Raw genomic sequence first — 17,859 nt, 5'->3', positions numbered from 1 at the left:
CCTGTGGTGCCGCTTGCTATATGGAGTTTCCTTTTATCATCAAACAGATTCGATCGGATATCAAACTGACAGAGACAGCTAAATCATTTTTCAGACCATGGCAAAATGCAACAAGGGGAACATAACCTTGGTAAAAAAATGCATTGATTTTTGTGTGTCCATGTACTAGGTCAACTTTGTGTGTGTGTGTATGTGCAGGTGTGCATTTGCATTTGTGCGACAGACTTACTTGATGTGATTATCTGTAAGCTGCTTGAGGATCTGACAGAAAATCTCATCTTTCAGAGGCTCTGCCTTCAAAGCCCCCTCAAATATCTGGTCTGTCAGCTCATTGACGGAGCGCGCTCGTTTGGAAGGGTAGTCCCCCATATACTTCATCACAGGTACCGCCACGGTCAAGGACCAGTAACACACGCCTGCATTTAACACTGCTGGATGGCAACACGAAGAAAACAGACACAATCGAGGCTAATGCTGCGCTGTGAACCCCGAAATGAAAGAGGGTGAAAGGTTTAAGGTTTAAAACTACACATATACACACACAGTCAGCAGACAGAATGATGCAGACAGCCACATATACACAGTCCGTAGAGTAAAGGATATCTATGAAAGCCACACAGGCCTCTTGAGAGAGCTCTTCATGGGCCAGGACCTTTTTGAGTAGAGGCTGTTTGAGAGGGTCCCTGGTGCAGCTCCACAATCGTTCCTTTCCCCGGGACTTGGTGATCATCACCCTGCTCAGAGTGCTCTTAGGAGGGGGTCTGGAAAAATGGGGGACATTAAAAGAAGGAAGAGAGTTCAAGAAAAGAAAGACAGAGATGACCAATACTTACAATGACAGCCAAATGATCATTCACACCAGTCATACAGGTTAACGCTCTACTGCATCCACCAGGTAAGAGCTGCCTGTAACAGGGACCCCCCGCCTCTTCTTCAGGTTTTAGTCTTGATCTCGTCTCGACTATTGCAGCCCCCCCCCCCCGATTGTTTTCTCGCTTTCACACCTACTTTCACGTGATACTTATTCAGTGTGCTGCTTGTCTGCTGTTTTTTTTTTTTTTTAGCTACATCAAATCATCCCCTCCTGCACTCAGTCCACTAGTAGCCTATAGCTGCTTGTATTGAATTCAAAACCCTGGTGTCGGTACATGAGATCGATAAGGGAGCTGAGCACAAGGCCATGGTAGAGACCCAGATGCCATAGAGGTCGTTATGGTTGTAGCACTCCTCTGTGGACTTGGTCTTGATCTCTGTCCTCGTCTCAGACTTCACAGTATAATGACTTGGACTTTGCTCAGTCTGTGGACTTATGTTGATTTTTCAAAACTGTTTTTTTTTTTTTTACATTTTTGAAATGAATAGCAAACTTCTCCTGGGGAGATAAATAAAGTACATCCAATTTAATTTGTTTCTTCATTATTTTCAATTTATGTCTCTGAAACTTTGGGAAACTGGAATCTGAGACAAGGGAGGAAGAAAAAAAAGCCTAAATAAATATTCCAGTGGAGTGAAATTTTGACCTTTACTGCAAAGGTAGACTACTACAGTTACAGTCATGGTGTTTAATTGGGCTTGCACTGTTCTGGTGTCAGTCTTCACATAGGTTTTGGCCCCGTTGGTCTTGAGTTTGACTCAGCACATTAAAGTATTGGATTTGAATCGGACCTGATAAGCTTCAATCTTGGACTTGGACTCGAACTGGCTCCCCTAAAGACTTAGTCTGGACTTGGACTCGCCTTGGGTGGTCTTTCCTTCCATGCTAATGGCTACTTGGTTGTCTCGTTCACCCAGCCTCCACTCCTCACCCTCCAAACTCCTGATGTGAGTCACACTTCTGAAAACTTGTCTCAAGAAATACTTCATGTCCCTCCTGAATCACCCACCTATTTCCCATGTGCCTTTCTATTCAGCTTGTACATCTCTAATTGCTTTATTAAGGCAGCTCTCCGTCTGAATCACCTATTCAACAGACACCGTTATTTAATGATAACTGTCTCCTGGTGCTCACAACATTGAGTATTAAGTCAGTCGAGTTGTTATCCCCTAAAGGACAGCAATTTCTCTGATGGCAAATATAATTCAGGTCACTGGAAGTGGTTTGATTTTGCAATGCTCCAGTGACTTCTGTATTTTCTTGCAACTTGAAACTGGCACTATATCCCCCTGAATCATACATGGACGACAGAGGTTTGTGGTAATTGTTGAGCGAGTGTGGAACTACTGCACGTTAAGTTTATCCACGCGTTTCTTGGGGGTCGTCACTGGGGAAACGATTATATGTAATACTTCCGGTGTTCGAAGGAAGCAGTATCACAAACCGGCGGCAGATTTGGCTGAAGAAACGTTAGCGATTGCTGTTTGTGTTTAAAAAAAGATAACATTTGCTAACCTACATATAAAATGTCGTTACGGAGCTCAGGGGACAACGTGCTGTTCGTGGTCGTACGTACAACCAGACGAAACTTAATGAGTGGCTTAAACAGGAGTGCTTCGATCAAAAGCCTAAAACTAAGTCAGACTTCCTGTCAGTGATGGTACGTACTTTCCATCGCCTCCCACAAGACGACGAGGCAAAAAGAAATTGGCTAAAGAACTTAAACTTAAAAAAGCAGTGGAGTACTTTCATAGTGTTATATTAGTATGTTTATTAAAGAATCTGAATACTTCTACCACTGCTAACCACGTGTGCTGGTTGTTAAATATATTCAAAAAGGTACAGCACTTTATTCCTATTAATGAACTGCACAGCACAATGTCAGAATGTGTTATTTTATTCCAACTTTTAGCTGTAATTGTTTCTTAACCGTTGTTTTGTCAGCTCACCTAACTGCCTGTATCAACTGGCCTATCTTCACTATCTGTCCCATGAAAAATAAACTTTGTTCCATGAAAAATGAACTGGTGAGACATAATTACACTGTTTGTGTAGATCTGTTCTTTAATATATGATCTATATCTGCTTAACATATGTTAAAACAGTACTTCATAAAATAAGTGTACATTCAAACTTTAGGGCTGCACAATATATCAAAAATTTTTACCTTCATCGCGATATCAACATGCGCAATATATGTATCGCAAAAGACTGAACTGCGATAAATGGTTTTATGGACGTGCCATGCAGTCACACTCTGCATGGTACTAGGAGTTTGTGTTGACTTTGGTGCCCTCCTCTGGACAAAGGCGGTAGTGAGCCGATTCCGCCTCAGTAACAAAACAATGTAAAAAATAAAATTCTAACATTACTTACTCTGTAAAACTGGTAAGAGACATCAGTTTTAAATCGAGACTGTTACGTAATCATTTATAATACAAACTGCTAGTAGCTGCTTTAAATAGGCCTAGATGTTCTGTTAAAGTGATGAAGAAACTGTATTGCCATGCAACCAAGTTGGTGGTATTTGTTCATTGTTAATATAGCGGCTTAGCCAGGTGCATTTTTTTTTTCAATAAAACCATGTTGCTGTAATGGAAACAATGCATTTCAGAGTGTGCATAGGCTGTTCATTGTCTGGGATCTGTGTTAGCAGCAAACCTAAAGCAGAAAGACATTAAAACTTCAATATTTTTTTATATATCGCGAGTCATATCACCATCACAATATTCAACAACATTATCACATATCGCATGTTTTCCTAATATCGTGCAGCCCTACATATTGACTCTCCTGCTCTCCCCACATCTACTCATGGAAGAGCTCCAGGTACTTTGGGCAGAGATTTATCTTCTTGTTAGTAAAATCATTAGCCAACTAGGTAGCCTGTGTAAAAAGTAGAAATTCTGCAGCTGTTGCACATGTGCATCTGTATAGTTTTTATCAAATGGGATGTCCACTTCTCTGTCCTCACTTGGTGTCCAGATGACCAGCTTGCAGCTCTGTAGGCCCAGACACATCATGATCGGTTGTGTCTGAAAGAAAGAATATGAAAGCACATTGCTACAAAATTCTGATCAGTGTGAGTTTACAATACAATGTCCAACACTTCTAATTATACAGCCAATAATCTGTTTTCTTGAAAAAAATGTTATTCACCTGGAGGTAGTATCCATCCTTTCCATTGGGATCAATCAGGTACTGTTGGTCACCCAAGCATTGGATGTCACCATTTTAATGAATGAGACGCCGTACAAATCGCTCTAAGAAAGACGGTTAGCGTACTGTTACCATGGAAAACGCCGGTTCTGGTTCAGTGACAGGACGTGCCGGAAGTCGTGCCCATAATTCACGCAAGGTATCATTGGGGCTAGGATTAAGGTGAATAAAAACTCTATGAACTGGTGCCGGGTGATATAGAAAATGTCTTTATCCCCATATGACAGGTTATTGATATATATCTCATGCAGAAATGCCGTATTTAAGACTGCAACTAAGGTTCATCACATTGAACTGCTGATAATGTGTAATATCAAACCAAAACAAGTTTTAAAATAATACATACTTTAAGTATTTCAGATCTCATTTTGTGATAAATTCAAGGTAATAGATTTTAGTTGTTGTTAATTTAAACAACACAACTGTATATCATGATACGGCAATATCTGAATTTCATCCAGATGCAGTATCACTAAAAGATGGTAGATGATCATATTGCATTACTGTTGCGCTCTAAAATGAATAGAAAAAACACCTGAAGTAATCGTATGAAAAATCCTCCAACGTATAAGGCTCAGCTTTGTCTTCATTGTTAGACAGGGCCAGCTGGGACAGAGTGACGGACTCTCTTCTCTGATCTGGAGTCATGGTCACTAAGGCCTGCGAGACAGAGAGACCGAGAGAGAGAAAAGAGAAAGGAGGAGCAAAGATTGAATTCAGGAACCACTTGCTGTCAGGCAACAGTGGTAACTATTCAGCTATGGTGCCACCCCATCAACATTTGCATCTGCTTTTCTATATAGAATCAGACAATAAAATAATTTACTAGTATGAATAAAAAAATGAAATGTATAGTATAACAAAATAGAAAAATACATGAGGAAAAATAGAGCTGTAAATGAAATAAGTCAACATTTTAAAGTTTTTAAAATGATTTGATGTTTGTATCAATCATTGCCAGAAAACGGTATCGTGCAGGTATTATATTGTAAGATGACATAAAACATACCACTATGTCATATTGTGGTCTTGTGACAGTTGGCAGCAAATAGACACAATCAGAGGGGAAGTCTCCTCTCTGTTTAGTCCTGTCGTTGATCCCATGAGCCCAGCCGGAGTTCATCACATGTTCCCCGGTGTGCTCATCCAGAAAGATCAGGTCCCCTTTGGAGAAGCTTAGGAATGTGGAGTCTGCCCCTGCTGCTGATGAAATACATAAGCAGACCGCAAAATTGGCTAAGGAAGTGTAGCACTCTCAAAATTTGCCAATTTATCCCATGACTGCCTTCTTAAAGCATAACTTAACCCTAGACCATTCTAGTGAGTTTGTTAACATGCACAGGCTGGTCTTGGTACTCTGTGATGTAAGCACAGTAGGATAAACACAGCTGCAGCTAATAACATTAATAATGAGTGTCTGTTTTAGGTGTACCGGCACACTTATCAGCACTGACAAACATACAGAGCAGCACTAACAATTGTCAATAGTCAATGCAACTGTCAATACTGGTTCTTTGGCACACCTACAGCCAACAGACCTATTATTAATTTCATTAGCTGCAGCAGTGTTTATCCTAGGCTTTAGTTACTCTTTAAAGAGTTGGATTCAATTGTGTTTGTATGGGGATACATCACATGCTGAAAATCAAAATCTTATTTATATAAACCCACAGTAGGTCAGGGCCTAGGCCTCCTTGCGCTTACTCAATATGAAGCAACCAATTCACGATCTCAGACTCTTGGTTAAATATTACACAATACTGACACTTGTAGATGATGTGACCCTTGTGCATGATGTTAAAAGCCTAGTCAATAAAAAAATACTCCTTTCCAGCTGAGTTTTAGTAAAACTGAATATCCATGTTAGCTTATTGGTGAAAATGTTGTTCTAAAAGAATGATGTTTGTTAAATGTCAAACTTTTTCATTTACACCCTAATATGTTAAAACCGCTCATTCATACCATGACAGTTACACTGGATCCGGTGGTCAAATTTTAGCTGTGTTGGATGAGATGTTGTGAGGAGAAACTGAAAAGTTGTGGATAAATGCCAGATACAAGCTGAACAGATATCTTTCAATGACAGTAAAGTGTAAAGCAGTTATGCAACGGTTGCATCCAGTGATCTAATTCTAAAGGACTGTAAATCCCTGACTGTCATTTTAAAAACATGTAATGCTGTTTATTATTATGGTATAATCAAAATCATCAACCCCAAAGCCACAAACCAAAGAAGATTTAAAAAAAAAAGACAATTATCAGTCTACTCTTAAGAAAAATGACAGAACTGAATTCTCACTCTCTATGAAGGTATTTTACCTGGTGTTATTGGACTTATTCTGTTTCTAGATGTGTTTAACTTTACCTTTAACCCTCGCTAACATTGTACTCTGACTTAAAATAACCTTTATGCATAGCAGTGGTCTCACTGTTCCTTAAGCTTGTTTTTCTCCCCCTTTTTTGTAGCTTATTAGCTTATTTATGTGTTTTCTTGTTAAAATTCAAACAAAAATGCTTATATTTTAAAAGGATTATGAATATGAAGCATTTTCTATTGTAGAAACTAATCCACCACCATATGTTTACAATTCAAATCTCTTAAGTATAGAATATCTAGTTTATAATAAATTGTTTTGTGCACAAAAAAACCCAAAAAAGAATCAAAGTTGACCTTCATTTTTTTTTTTTTTGGACTGTTGCTGATTCTCTACTCATATATTTTCGGAATGTGTGTGTGTGTGGTGTTAGTGTAGATAGCGGGACCGAAAACTAAAGCACTTATGATCCTAATTCTTTTTGGAGGTGGTAGGTATTGTCTCAGAGAGTAAGGGGAAAATCCCAGAAAATTAAAATTATGCATAATTATGCAAAATATGCATTTTTCTAAAAATGGCTAAAAACCACTTTTCTCGGCATTTCAGATGATTCTGAGCATCTTTGATTTTTTCACCTATATAAAAAAAATGTTATGGGACAAATGTTTTGGCATTATGCAAAATATATGCATTTTTGCAAAAATGCACTTATGATCCTAATTTTTTTTGGAGGTGGTAGGTATTGTTCCAGAGAGGACCAGAAAAATAGCAGAAAATTAAAATATAATTATACATAATTATGCAAAATATGCATTTTCTAAAAATGGCTAAAAACCACTTTTCTCGGCATTTCAGATGATTCTGAGCACTTGGGGGGAGGGAGTTGGAGTTGGGGGGGGGGGTTTAGGGGCAGGGGGAAGGCGGTTAGCTGGCAGGATGAAGAGGAGGGAGATTTGGACAGGTGGATAACCAAACCACTACATTGTAGCGGGGTTCTTCTAGTAGAGTATATATTTGTATGTGCTTTAGATAGAAATGTACCTCAGCAAATAAAAAAAAACTTTTTTAAACATAATTTTTCTTTCTAAACATCTGTGAATCTTACCAGGGTTGGGACAGTCCACTAGCGCCACCACATATTTTGACCTCTTTCGCAGGCCTTCAAGGAAGGTGACCACCAGGTCACGGATATCCTCAGCGTTGTTCGATGTAAATGTGTACTCATCTCCTTTGATAGTGGCCAGCGTAAAACTCTGGCCCTGGAGCTTCCCACCCCTGTAAGGGCAATTTTTGTTAACTATGCTTTTTTGTTAATATATGAACACTGTTTTATCCAAAACGTTAGACATTCATCTTGGAAAAAAAAAATCTATAATTTCATGACCGTTCAAAAGTTCCACAGTGTAGAAGATACAGTCTGTATCTCAGTGTGTCAATCAAGGACAAATGAACTACTATGCTTCAAAGTACCATACCAGCATTTGCTTTTATCTTGTGAAATCCATAATTTTATACTAGGTGTCATTTTTTTAATGATGGTGGGCATCTAATCCCCCCCCCCGTTTTTCTCCCCAGTTGCACCTAGCCAATTACCCCACTCCTCCGAGCCGTCCCGGTCGCTGTGCCACCCCCTCTGCTGATCTGGGCAGGGCTGCAGATTACTACATGCCTCCTCCGATACATGAGGAGTGACCAGCCACTTCTTTTCACCTGACAGTGAGGAGTTTCGCCAGGGGAATGTAGCACGTGGGAGGATCACGCTATTCCCCCCAGTTCCCCCTCCCCCCAAACAGGTGCCCCGACTGACCAGAGGAGGCGCTAGTGCAGCGACCAGGACACATACCCACATCCAACTTCCCACTCGCAGACATGGCCAATTGTGACTGTAAGACGCTCAACCAAGCCGGAGGTAACACGGGGACTCGAACCGGTGATCCCCATGCTGGTAGGGATTGGAATAGACCGCTATGCAAGTGGGCATCTAATTTTGAACAAATGCTGGTTCAGTAGAGTGGCACAACCTGCTACCTACCTGCTACCTACCTGCTACTAGACACAGCAGTGATTTCTGGGAAAGAGAGTTCCAGAAGGACCTGCTCCTGCTCATCCACAAAGTAAACCCCGGTCCAATTCACCGCAACTATCACATCATTCTTAGGCAGGCTAGGCCCTGTGAGATGAACAGCACAGCATTAATTTACAAAAAACAAATACACTCTATAAGATAGGAGGTTTTGATCAATTAAAAGATTTCTTCGGTGACAGAGGACGCATCTGTTTAAATGAATCACAGCTTCAGCTCCATAGTTTACCAACCTGAGAACTTAAAGGCCTCGTAGAAGCGTGAGAACAGTAAAGGCCACTTGAAACGAGCAAAGTCCACCACATCTTCCTTCACCTTCTGTGTGTTCAACCTCTTCTTAGTGTGCAATCCCTATTGAGTTGTTAGTTAGTTGTGGCTGGTTAGAGCAAAGTCAAGAGAACCTCCAAAAGCAATAATTTTATTTCAAGCAAACTAAGAGATAAGGAATGATGCACAAAGGTGGAATGATATACAAAGGTCAGGGAACAGACTGGCTTTTTGCAAGGATGTAATGGATCAACTGAAGGTTCAAGGTTGTTTTAAAGGTACAAGCTTGATTATCATAATCAAAATCTTTAGTGTATGCAAACTAATCCACTACATATTTGATACCCAGAGGGGACAAAGATATGAATTTTCCTTCCCATTCAATACTTAGTTAATTAAAAAAAAACATCTTTACCAAAAAGTCAGTTTTATTTTAAGTTTTTGATAAGTGCAAGAGGAGATACCTTTTTGTGGGCGGCCATGATGAGTTGGGCCCACTTATCGGCTGTCTTGGCTGAGGAGATCTCCCTGTCAGGGATGTAGGTGGGAATGAGACTAAGCAGACGGTCTTGGAGGATGTCAGATCCATAATCTACATAGTACTGCTGAGAGGCTAGCTCTGCCAGATCCTCCTCCTGGTGAACAGAAAAGATGGACAAAGAGTTATAAAAGAAACAAAATAAACATCTGTAGTTGAACATTTTGGATATTCTATTTATACAGTAGACTCCAGTAAACCTAACGCACAATCTGTTTTTTTGGTTTTTTTTTTGGATTGTTCCCCCTTTTACAGCCCAATTTTACTTGGCCAATTACCCTATCTTCCGAGCCGTCTCGGTTGCTGCTCCATCCCCTCTGCTGATCCAGGGAGGGCTGCAGACTACCGCATGCCTCCTCTGATACATGTGGAGTCGCCAGCCGCTTCAGAGTTTCACCAGGGGGATGTAGCGTGTGGGAGGATCACACTATTCCCCCCAGTTCCCCCTCTTTCCTGAACAGGCGTCCCAACTGACCAGAGGAGGCGCTAGTGCAGCGACCAGGACACATATCCACATCCGGCTTTCCAACCGCAGACACGGCCAAATGTGTCTGTAGGGACGCCCGTCCAAGCCGGAGGTAACATGGGGATTCGAACTGGCAATCCCCGTGTTGGTAGGCAACAGAATAGACTGTTATGCTACCCCTTGTCTGTATTATTTTAAAATGATGATAAATATGCTGGGCACATAAACTGAGGGGAGGACTCGCCTGCCTGTGAGCAGAAGTTCTCTGGTCATTCCTGCATTACTTACCCTCTCACAGCGGTATTCTCCAAACTTAACCCCTCGTACGATTTGTTGGTAAATGAGGTTAGTGGCCACGCAGTCCTCGGCAGGATTGTGCCAGGGGGTGAAAATCTCCTTTCTGAAGAACAACCTCCATGGAGCGTTCCTCTCCTGGGCCCCCTGCTCCTTGGCATACTGCTCACACTGCGACACGGCATCCATCACATGGTCAGTGCCACTTCCCAGAGACGACACCTGACATGGCAGAAAGGAAGTTTCAGTACCTTGTTTCAAATGCCTTTTTTTGAGTGAGTACATTTACATACATACATACACACACACACACACACACACACACACACACACACACACACACACACACACACACACACACACACACACACACACACACACACACAGCTGGGAGTCTCTATACGCTCACTACACAAGTTGCCTAGGGCCCCGCTTCCCCCTCATGTCAAAGCAGGTGTCAGTGGAACGATCCTTCTGGTAATGAACAGAGAGGAAAAAAACACACCAGAGAGTGAACTGCGGGAACAGCAATCAGGTAAACTTGTGTTCTCTCCTCTCCAAGTTTGATGTCAGCAAATAACAGTAACGTTAAGTTGATGCGCTAGCTTCCAGTGCATCTCTCTAGTTTGTCTGTGTCTTGCTTGCTTGCCAGTGCAGCAACCTCTGTGGGGACCAGTCCAGACAATATATGGGTGTGATTGCATTCCTCATAGGCATACATAATTTTAAAACAAGACAATAATTATCTAATCTCTCAGTCAAGGTTTAGTTTCCAGGTTGTAGAGGGAACCAAAGTTAATCACAGAGCTGGATAGGTTTTATTTTATTATTTTGAGTCACAAAGCTGCTGCCATAGCCTCTAGGCTTATGTTTACATCATATAACCAAAGCTTATTGTATAAAATTATGAGTACTGGACTGATTATCAGGCAGCAGAACCAGAGCTCAGTGTTATATTTTATTATTTTCTACATGTAACATGCATGGATAAGTAGACACGTTGGTCCTTGACTAACGGGTCAGACCCTTTAGTCGACTGGTTAACATTGTCGCTTGCGGAGTGGGAGACACGGGTTCGTGTCCCGGCTGTGGCGACAGTCTCCCAGACTGCCCCCCGAATTCGCTACATTGGTGTCAGAAGTGGGATGGTGAGACCGTGAGGTCATCGGAAGCGCGTGCGCCCAGAAGCGTGAGGGAGCTGATATGCTGAAGCGCGGGGATGCGCTTCCCAAAGGAGGGGGGTAGTGTAACGTGCATGGATAAGTAGACACGTTGGTCCTTGACTAACGGGTCGGACCTTTTAGTCGACTGGTTAACGTTGTTGCTTGCGGAGTGGGAGACACAGGTTCGCGTCCCGGCTGTGGCGACAGTCTCCCAGACTGCCTCCCGAATTCGCTACATTGGTGTCAGAAGTGGGATGGTGAGACTGTGAGGTCATCAGAAGCGTGTGCGTCCAGAGGCGTGAGGGAGCTGATATGCTGAGGTGCGGGGACGCGCTCCCCAAAGGAGGGGGGTAGTGTAACATGCATGGATAAGTAGACATGTTGGTCCTTGACTAACGGGTCGGACCCTTTAGTCGGCTGGTTAACGTTGTCGCTTGAGGAGTGGGAGACACGGGTTCGCGTCCCGGCTGTGGCGACGGTCTCCCAGACTGCCCCCCGAATTCGCTACATACATTTTCCACAATTTCTTATTTATGTTAATGTTAATATTCACTTATCTTGAGATTCTATAGAAAATATTCTATTCACTAAATATTGTTTGTTTATACCTCATTCTGTTCTGTATAGGTCTACATATTCTTAGACCAACAGATGGAGCAAACTGTTTAAAAGGGGGGAGGACTGTAGTGGGAGCACTGGGGTGTCAGATGTGACTGTGGCAATGGCAAATGGTTTACATGGCTCACAGGTCAGGTAGGAGGGCCCCTTCGCAGAATTTTGTAAAGGGCCCCAGGGAGGTCAGGACCGGCTCTGCACACACACAAACACACATTCACATGCATACGCACATGTACACACAGCTATAATGCTATGACATGGAATACCTTGTCAAACAGGGCGATGTATAGAGAGAATCCAAAGCGGTCTTGGAGGTTGATCTTATCTGCGAGAGCGTTGCACAGCTCACTAGCAGTGGTGGCTGAGTCTGTCAGAAGGGTTTTGGTGGTGCCATCCATGAATGTCACTGGTAACATGATGGGTTTCTTAGACTTGGTGGCCTGACAGGGCAATACAAAACAGAACCAAACCAATGAGCAGTTTGTAACAATAAAAATATTTCACAGAACATGGCTCTTTGGCAAGACAAAGGGTCTAGCTTTTGTACCAAATTTTTATCAATTTTATTAAAATCCAGCTTTTTGATAGAAATAAGGTCTTTTTGTCAATCTCTTTGGCTATGTTAAACTCACAAAGGTAATGCTGGAGAAGTAATATTCTTGTCTTTGATGTTATCAAGAAACTTTTTTTGGAATGAATGGAAGCCTTGGGTTGTGAATGCAGAGGGATTTAGTTTGAGCTACAATTACATTTAAACATTTTTTCCTCTTAAAAAAATCAAATGACACAAATGTGTCAATGGTATAAGATTATTTCACTTTCTTTTTGATACAAAGCAATTCTGCAAATTTATTGAAACAGATGACGTTATCTTCAGAGTTTATATAATTTTTCCACCAACGGTTTTCAATGACTTTTCCATGACTTATACATTTCCATGACTTGTACATTTACCGTCTCCTCCCAGATGATGACTCGCTTTTAAAGAATTTTTATTGAAACTGTTTTAATGTACTGTATTGTTACTTGGTTAGGTAATTTGACTCTGGCCAATAAAAAAAGGCTTGATAGACTCATCAAATGGGCTAGTAAGGTTTCAGGGAGAAGTCAGCTTAGTTTACCGACCTTTATAATAGGAAGGCGTTCAGAAAGGCTACTTCCCTTCTGGAGTGCCAAGGTCACACCCCCTTCGGCCAGAGTTTGAGTTGTTACCCTCAGGTCGTCGGTTGAGGATGCCCTGTATTAGGACTAAGAGATACAAGGCTTCCTTTGTCCCCACTGTCTTTCAATTGTTAAATGGTAGATAGTATTCATCTGATGTCTGCAGATCGCTTATGTTCATGGTCTCTATATCTGAACTCCTTTGGTTCTCCTTGCTCGCTATGTCCTGTTGTTTTTTGTTGTCCACCAGTGATGTGTCAACTCTGCCTTGGTGTTCTGTATGTTTTGTTTTTTTGTGTGAGATTTTATATATATACTGGCTGCAAACTAATTTCCCTATAAGGGACAATAAAGATACTATGACTTTGACTACATGTCTGTCACCAAAAGAAATTGTTTTTAGAGCTGCTACTGAAAATGCATGTTTTAACGGTATGTATGATGTAAAAGTCAATCTATATGAGCCATGCTACTCTCAACAACTTCTGCAAGTCATATTTTGTACTTGGCCATTTGATGCCAGCGATTGTTGAACCTGCGCTTGCCTGATATGCTGTCGACAAGCTAGCTAGCTAATGATATGAAATTTAGCCAGTGAGGGCTCTAGCAAGCATACTGTGATAAACTGTGCATGCACACATACAACAGGGATAAAAACGTCTCTGTTGATTTCATTTTTTAAAAATTGTTGAGTCAATCTTTAACAGAGATGACGCTGCTTTAGTATGATTTCCATGACTTTTCAAAAACTTTTTCAAAATCATAATTTTCATAACTCTTCCAGTGCCTTGAAATTGTATTTCAAAATGGGGAGATCCTCCCAAGTGCAAACAATTGTGACTCGTTTCAACTCTTGAAACAAAATGAAATTGTATTGTAAGAAGTGACTTGACCTCATCCCACTGGCAGATTCTTCCAATTATTTCAGAAAGACTACGTTAAGAATCTCCTCACTTAATAGTTGAGATGGACAGTGTCCTAAGGTAAATTAGTGGAATTTAGCTGAATAGAACACCAGTGTGAACAGATGCCACAACAGATGAGAAAAAGCAGCTTTCATCAACACTTATGTACCTGGAGCTCCAACCAAGATGGAGGCTGGGTCCTTGTGCGGTTGACAAATGTCCTCCTCAACCTTTCCTCGCAGTACGGCGCATAACCAGGAGGACCACTGTTCATGAATGTTCGTAAATACTGGGAACAGAGAAGAAGAAGGGGTGAATTAATTGTCTGGAACTACAGGCCTAGTTGATTGACTGATAGATAGATAGATAGATAGATAGATAGATAGATAGATAGATAGATAGATAGATAGATAGATAGATAGATAGATAGATAGATAGATAGATAGATAGATAGATAGATAGATAGATAGATAGATAGATAGATAGATGGACGGACGGATAGATAGACAGATAGATGGATAGACAGATAAATAGATAGATAGATAGATAGATAGATAGATAGATAGATAGATAGATAGATAGATAGATAGATAGATAGATAGATAGATAGATAGATAGATAGATAGGTAGGAGTGGGAGAGATGAGAAATGAGACAGGAAAGATAAAGTTTTGAAAAATATATTAAAAAGTAAATTGAATCAAATGAAAAAAGAAAGCTCATCCCCTCATCGGTAAGGCCATGGACTCCTTGACATTTGGGTTGACATAATAAAGAACACAAAATTCTACAACTGATGGAAAAAAAACTGAAAATGCTTGAATCAATCTGTATCGTACTCTCAGAGACTGGCATCAGTTCGACCTTATCTTGCTTAGATGCTCCACTGAATCCTACTTACCATCAATAAATCTATAGAATAATGATTCTAGACTGATTTTTCTAATGTTATATAAAGCAGCCAAAACTGCTTTCCACTTGTGTTGATTTAAAAAAAAAAACCTCTGTTGCAAATTTCCAAATGTATTTAATAATAGCCAATATACACTGCTCAAAAAAATAAAGGGAACACATAAGCAATGCAATGTAGCTCCAAGTCAATCACACTTTTGAGATATCAACCTGTCCAGTTAGGAAGCAACACTGATTTGTGAATCAATTCCACCTGTTGGTAAATTGTCTAATTTCCACCAGGTGGAAATTAGACAATTTGCAAGACAACCCCTATAACAGGAATGGATTCGCAGGTGGTGGCCACAGACCATTTGCCTGTCCTCATCTTTTCTGGCCGATCTTTGGTTAGTTTTTCATTTTGCTAGTGCCCTCACCACTAGAGGTGGCATGAGGCGGTATCTGCAACCTACAGAAGTTGCTCAGGTAGTGCAGCTTATCCAGGATGGCACATCAATGCGTGCTGTGGCAAGAAGATTTGATGTGTCTCCCAGCACAGTGTCCTGAGCATGGAGGAGGTACCAGGAGACAGGCCAGTACACCAGGAGACGTGGAGGGGGCCACAGGAGGACAACAACCCCGCAGCAGGACCGCTATCTGGTCCTTTGTGCAAGGAGGAACAGGAGGAGCACTGCCGGAGCCCTACAAAACGACCTTCAACAGGCCACTAATGTGCAGGTTTCTGCTCAAACAGTGAGAAACAGAATGCATGAGGATGGTATGAGGGCCCGACGTCCACAATTGGGGCCTGTGCTCACAGCCCAACACCGTGCAGCCCAATTGACCTTTGCCAGAGAACATCTTGGTTGGCAGATTCGCCATTGGCGCCCTGTGCTCTTCACAGATGAGAGCAGGTTCACACTGAACACATGTGACAGACGTGAGAGAGTCTGGAGACGCTGTGGAGAACGTTCTGCTGCCTGCAACATCCTCCAGCATGACCGGTTTGGCGGTGGGTCAGTGATGGTCTGGGAAGGCATATCCTTGGAGGGCCGCACAGACCTCTACGTGCTAGCCAGAGGTACCATGACTGCCATTAGGTACTGGGATGAGATCCTCAGACCCATTGTCAGACCATATGCTGGTGCAGTGGGCCCTGGGTTCCTGCTCATGCATGACAATGCTCATCCTCATGTGGCCAGAGTGTGTCAGCAGTTCCTGTATGTCGAGGGCATTGATGCTATGGACTGGCCTGCACGTTCCCCAGACCTGAATCCAATCGAGCACCTCTGGGACATCATGTCTCGTACCATCCGCCAACGCGATGTCGCACCACAGACTGTCCAGGAGTTGACCGATGCCCTGATCCAGGTCTGGGAGGAGATCCCTCAGGAGACCATCCGTCGTCTCATCAGGAGCATGCCCAGACGTTGTAGGGAGTGCATACAGGCACGTGGAGGCCACACACACTACTGAGCCTCATTTTGAATCGTCTTGAAGAATTTCCACAGAAGTTGGATCAGCCTATGTTCTCGTTTTCCACTTAGATTTTGAGTATGATTCTGAATCCAGACCTTAATGGGCTAATGATTTTGATTTCCATTGATCATTCTCAGCTTATTTTGCTCTAAACACATTCCTCTGTCTAATAAATAAAGATTTTCAGCTGAAATATTTCATTCATCGAGGTCTATATTGTGTTTTTAGGTGTTCCCTTTATTTTTTTGAGCAGTATAGTAGTAGAACCTTGTGCAATAGTGTTTATGCCTTTGGTGCGTCTCACTGAACACTATGTAATAAAAACCATGAATATACTCTTTAAGAATCATTTGACATAAATCCTTTCCATTTTTTCTATCTGCTCACCTGTTATGACTGTTAGTCATTCATCTCTAACCTTATCTGCCTGTTAAATGTTGATTCAAACATTTGAGCATTTATTATATTTTTTTGGTCTAAGAATAGGCAAGCTGGAACAAAATTTTTCAGAGCTCAGAGACAGTATTCTCAGTCATTCTGCTTCAGTTGGTAAGCATGTTAGAATTATAACGTTCAGGCTGATTTTAGAGACTTGACAAATGCTGACTGTTAAGGAACTCACGAAGATAGAGATATTATGACAACTAGAATGTTTTATCAAAGTAATATTTGACCTTATTCAGGACAATAGATTTAGGGCAACCTACCTTGACAAACTTTTCAGAGGGGGCAAAGCATCCCACACAGAGGGAGAGCAGGATCCAGCCGCGGGCATGGCTGCTCTTGGATGGATTCTGAGTGAGCTGCTTACAAATCTGACAGTAGATCTCATCCCTACACACACATCATAGAAACACATCACAGAAAATCAAAAAAGAAAAAAAAAAGAAAGAATTATATCGATGTTCATGTTGATCGAATATCATTATTATCATATTATATCAAGACAGAAAAATACACAACTGGGCCCAATCCAGACCTTGATCTAAAAACTATGCAGTGGCTATGTGCACACCCCACCAAATTCAAGGCAATCTGCATGTGCATTCTTTCTAAGTAAAACTGAAATAAAGTTGCATGATCGGTAAAGGTAATGCTTCTGCAGGAAGAAATGAAAACGTGAAAGGTCCATGTCCGAAGAAGCCAAAATTTAGATATAAGCAGACATGCCTAAACTCCTCAGTTACACAAACTGTGTAGGAACAGCTAAAACATGTGCATCTCAATCTGGACTAGGTTACACTCTGAACTGGACTCTTAATGAAAACAAATTTCATTTTCATTACCAAATGTAGCTGCCTACCATACAAAGTGATCTCACAAGGATAAATAAAGTGAATTCAGATGTTGAAACCAGTAGGGTCACCTGAGGGCCGGTCTTAAGATGCCATTGCCAATAATGAAATGGAGTTTCTCCAGGTTAGAGGTAGGTCGGTCTTCCAGCATGCTGTTCCCCTGGAGGCTGTAGTCTCCATCTGTCAGACGCCTGGTCACCTGTAAGGGAGATCTCAACTCATGTTACCTTCTCATCAAAGAGTTAAAACCTCTATCTTTATGTCTTTATGCATGCTCAATAAGCCAGGTAAG

General features: G+C 41.5%; 1 protein-coding gene across 1 annotated transcript in view; it reads right to left on the bottom strand.

The window, feature by feature from the left end:
- LOC130116318 (unconventional myosin-VIIa-like) overlaps positions 1–17,859 on the bottom strand; it is a 49,768-nt gene that overhangs the window by 4,821 nt on the left and 27,088 nt on the right. Inside the window, exons 25-37 of the mRNA XM_056284237.1 lie at positions 17,639–17,766; positions 16,980–17,106; positions 14,073–14,192; positions 12,104–12,277; positions 10,051–10,278; positions 9,223–9,393; positions 8,725–8,842; positions 8,452–8,578; positions 7,514–7,683; positions 5,103–5,296; positions 4,629–4,753; positions 604–761; positions 230–383 (exon numbers count right to left, since the gene is read on the bottom strand). Coding sequence (XP_056140212.1) covers positions 230–383; positions 604–761; positions 4,629–4,753; positions 5,103–5,296; positions 7,514–7,683; positions 8,452–8,578; positions 8,725–8,842; positions 9,223–9,393; positions 10,051–10,278; positions 12,104–12,277; positions 14,073–14,192; positions 16,980–17,106; positions 17,639–17,766 — 1,994 coding nt within the window. The remainder of the gene's footprint in view (positions 1–229; positions 384–603; positions 762–4,628; positions 4,754–5,102; positions 5,297–7,513; positions 7,684–8,451; positions 8,579–8,724; positions 8,843–9,222; positions 9,394–10,050; positions 10,279–12,103; positions 12,278–14,072; positions 14,193–16,979; positions 17,107–17,638; positions 17,767–17,859) is intronic.

This window comes from Lampris incognitus, chromosome 8 (assembly GCF_029633865.1).
Source record: "Lampris incognitus isolate fLamInc1 chromosome 8, fLamInc1.hap2, whole genome shotgun sequence".
Taxonomy (NCBI): Eukaryota; Metazoa; Chordata; class Actinopteri; order Lampriformes; family Lampridae; genus Lampris; species Lampris incognitus.
This window is presented reverse-complemented; position numbering and strand designations above follow the sequence as displayed.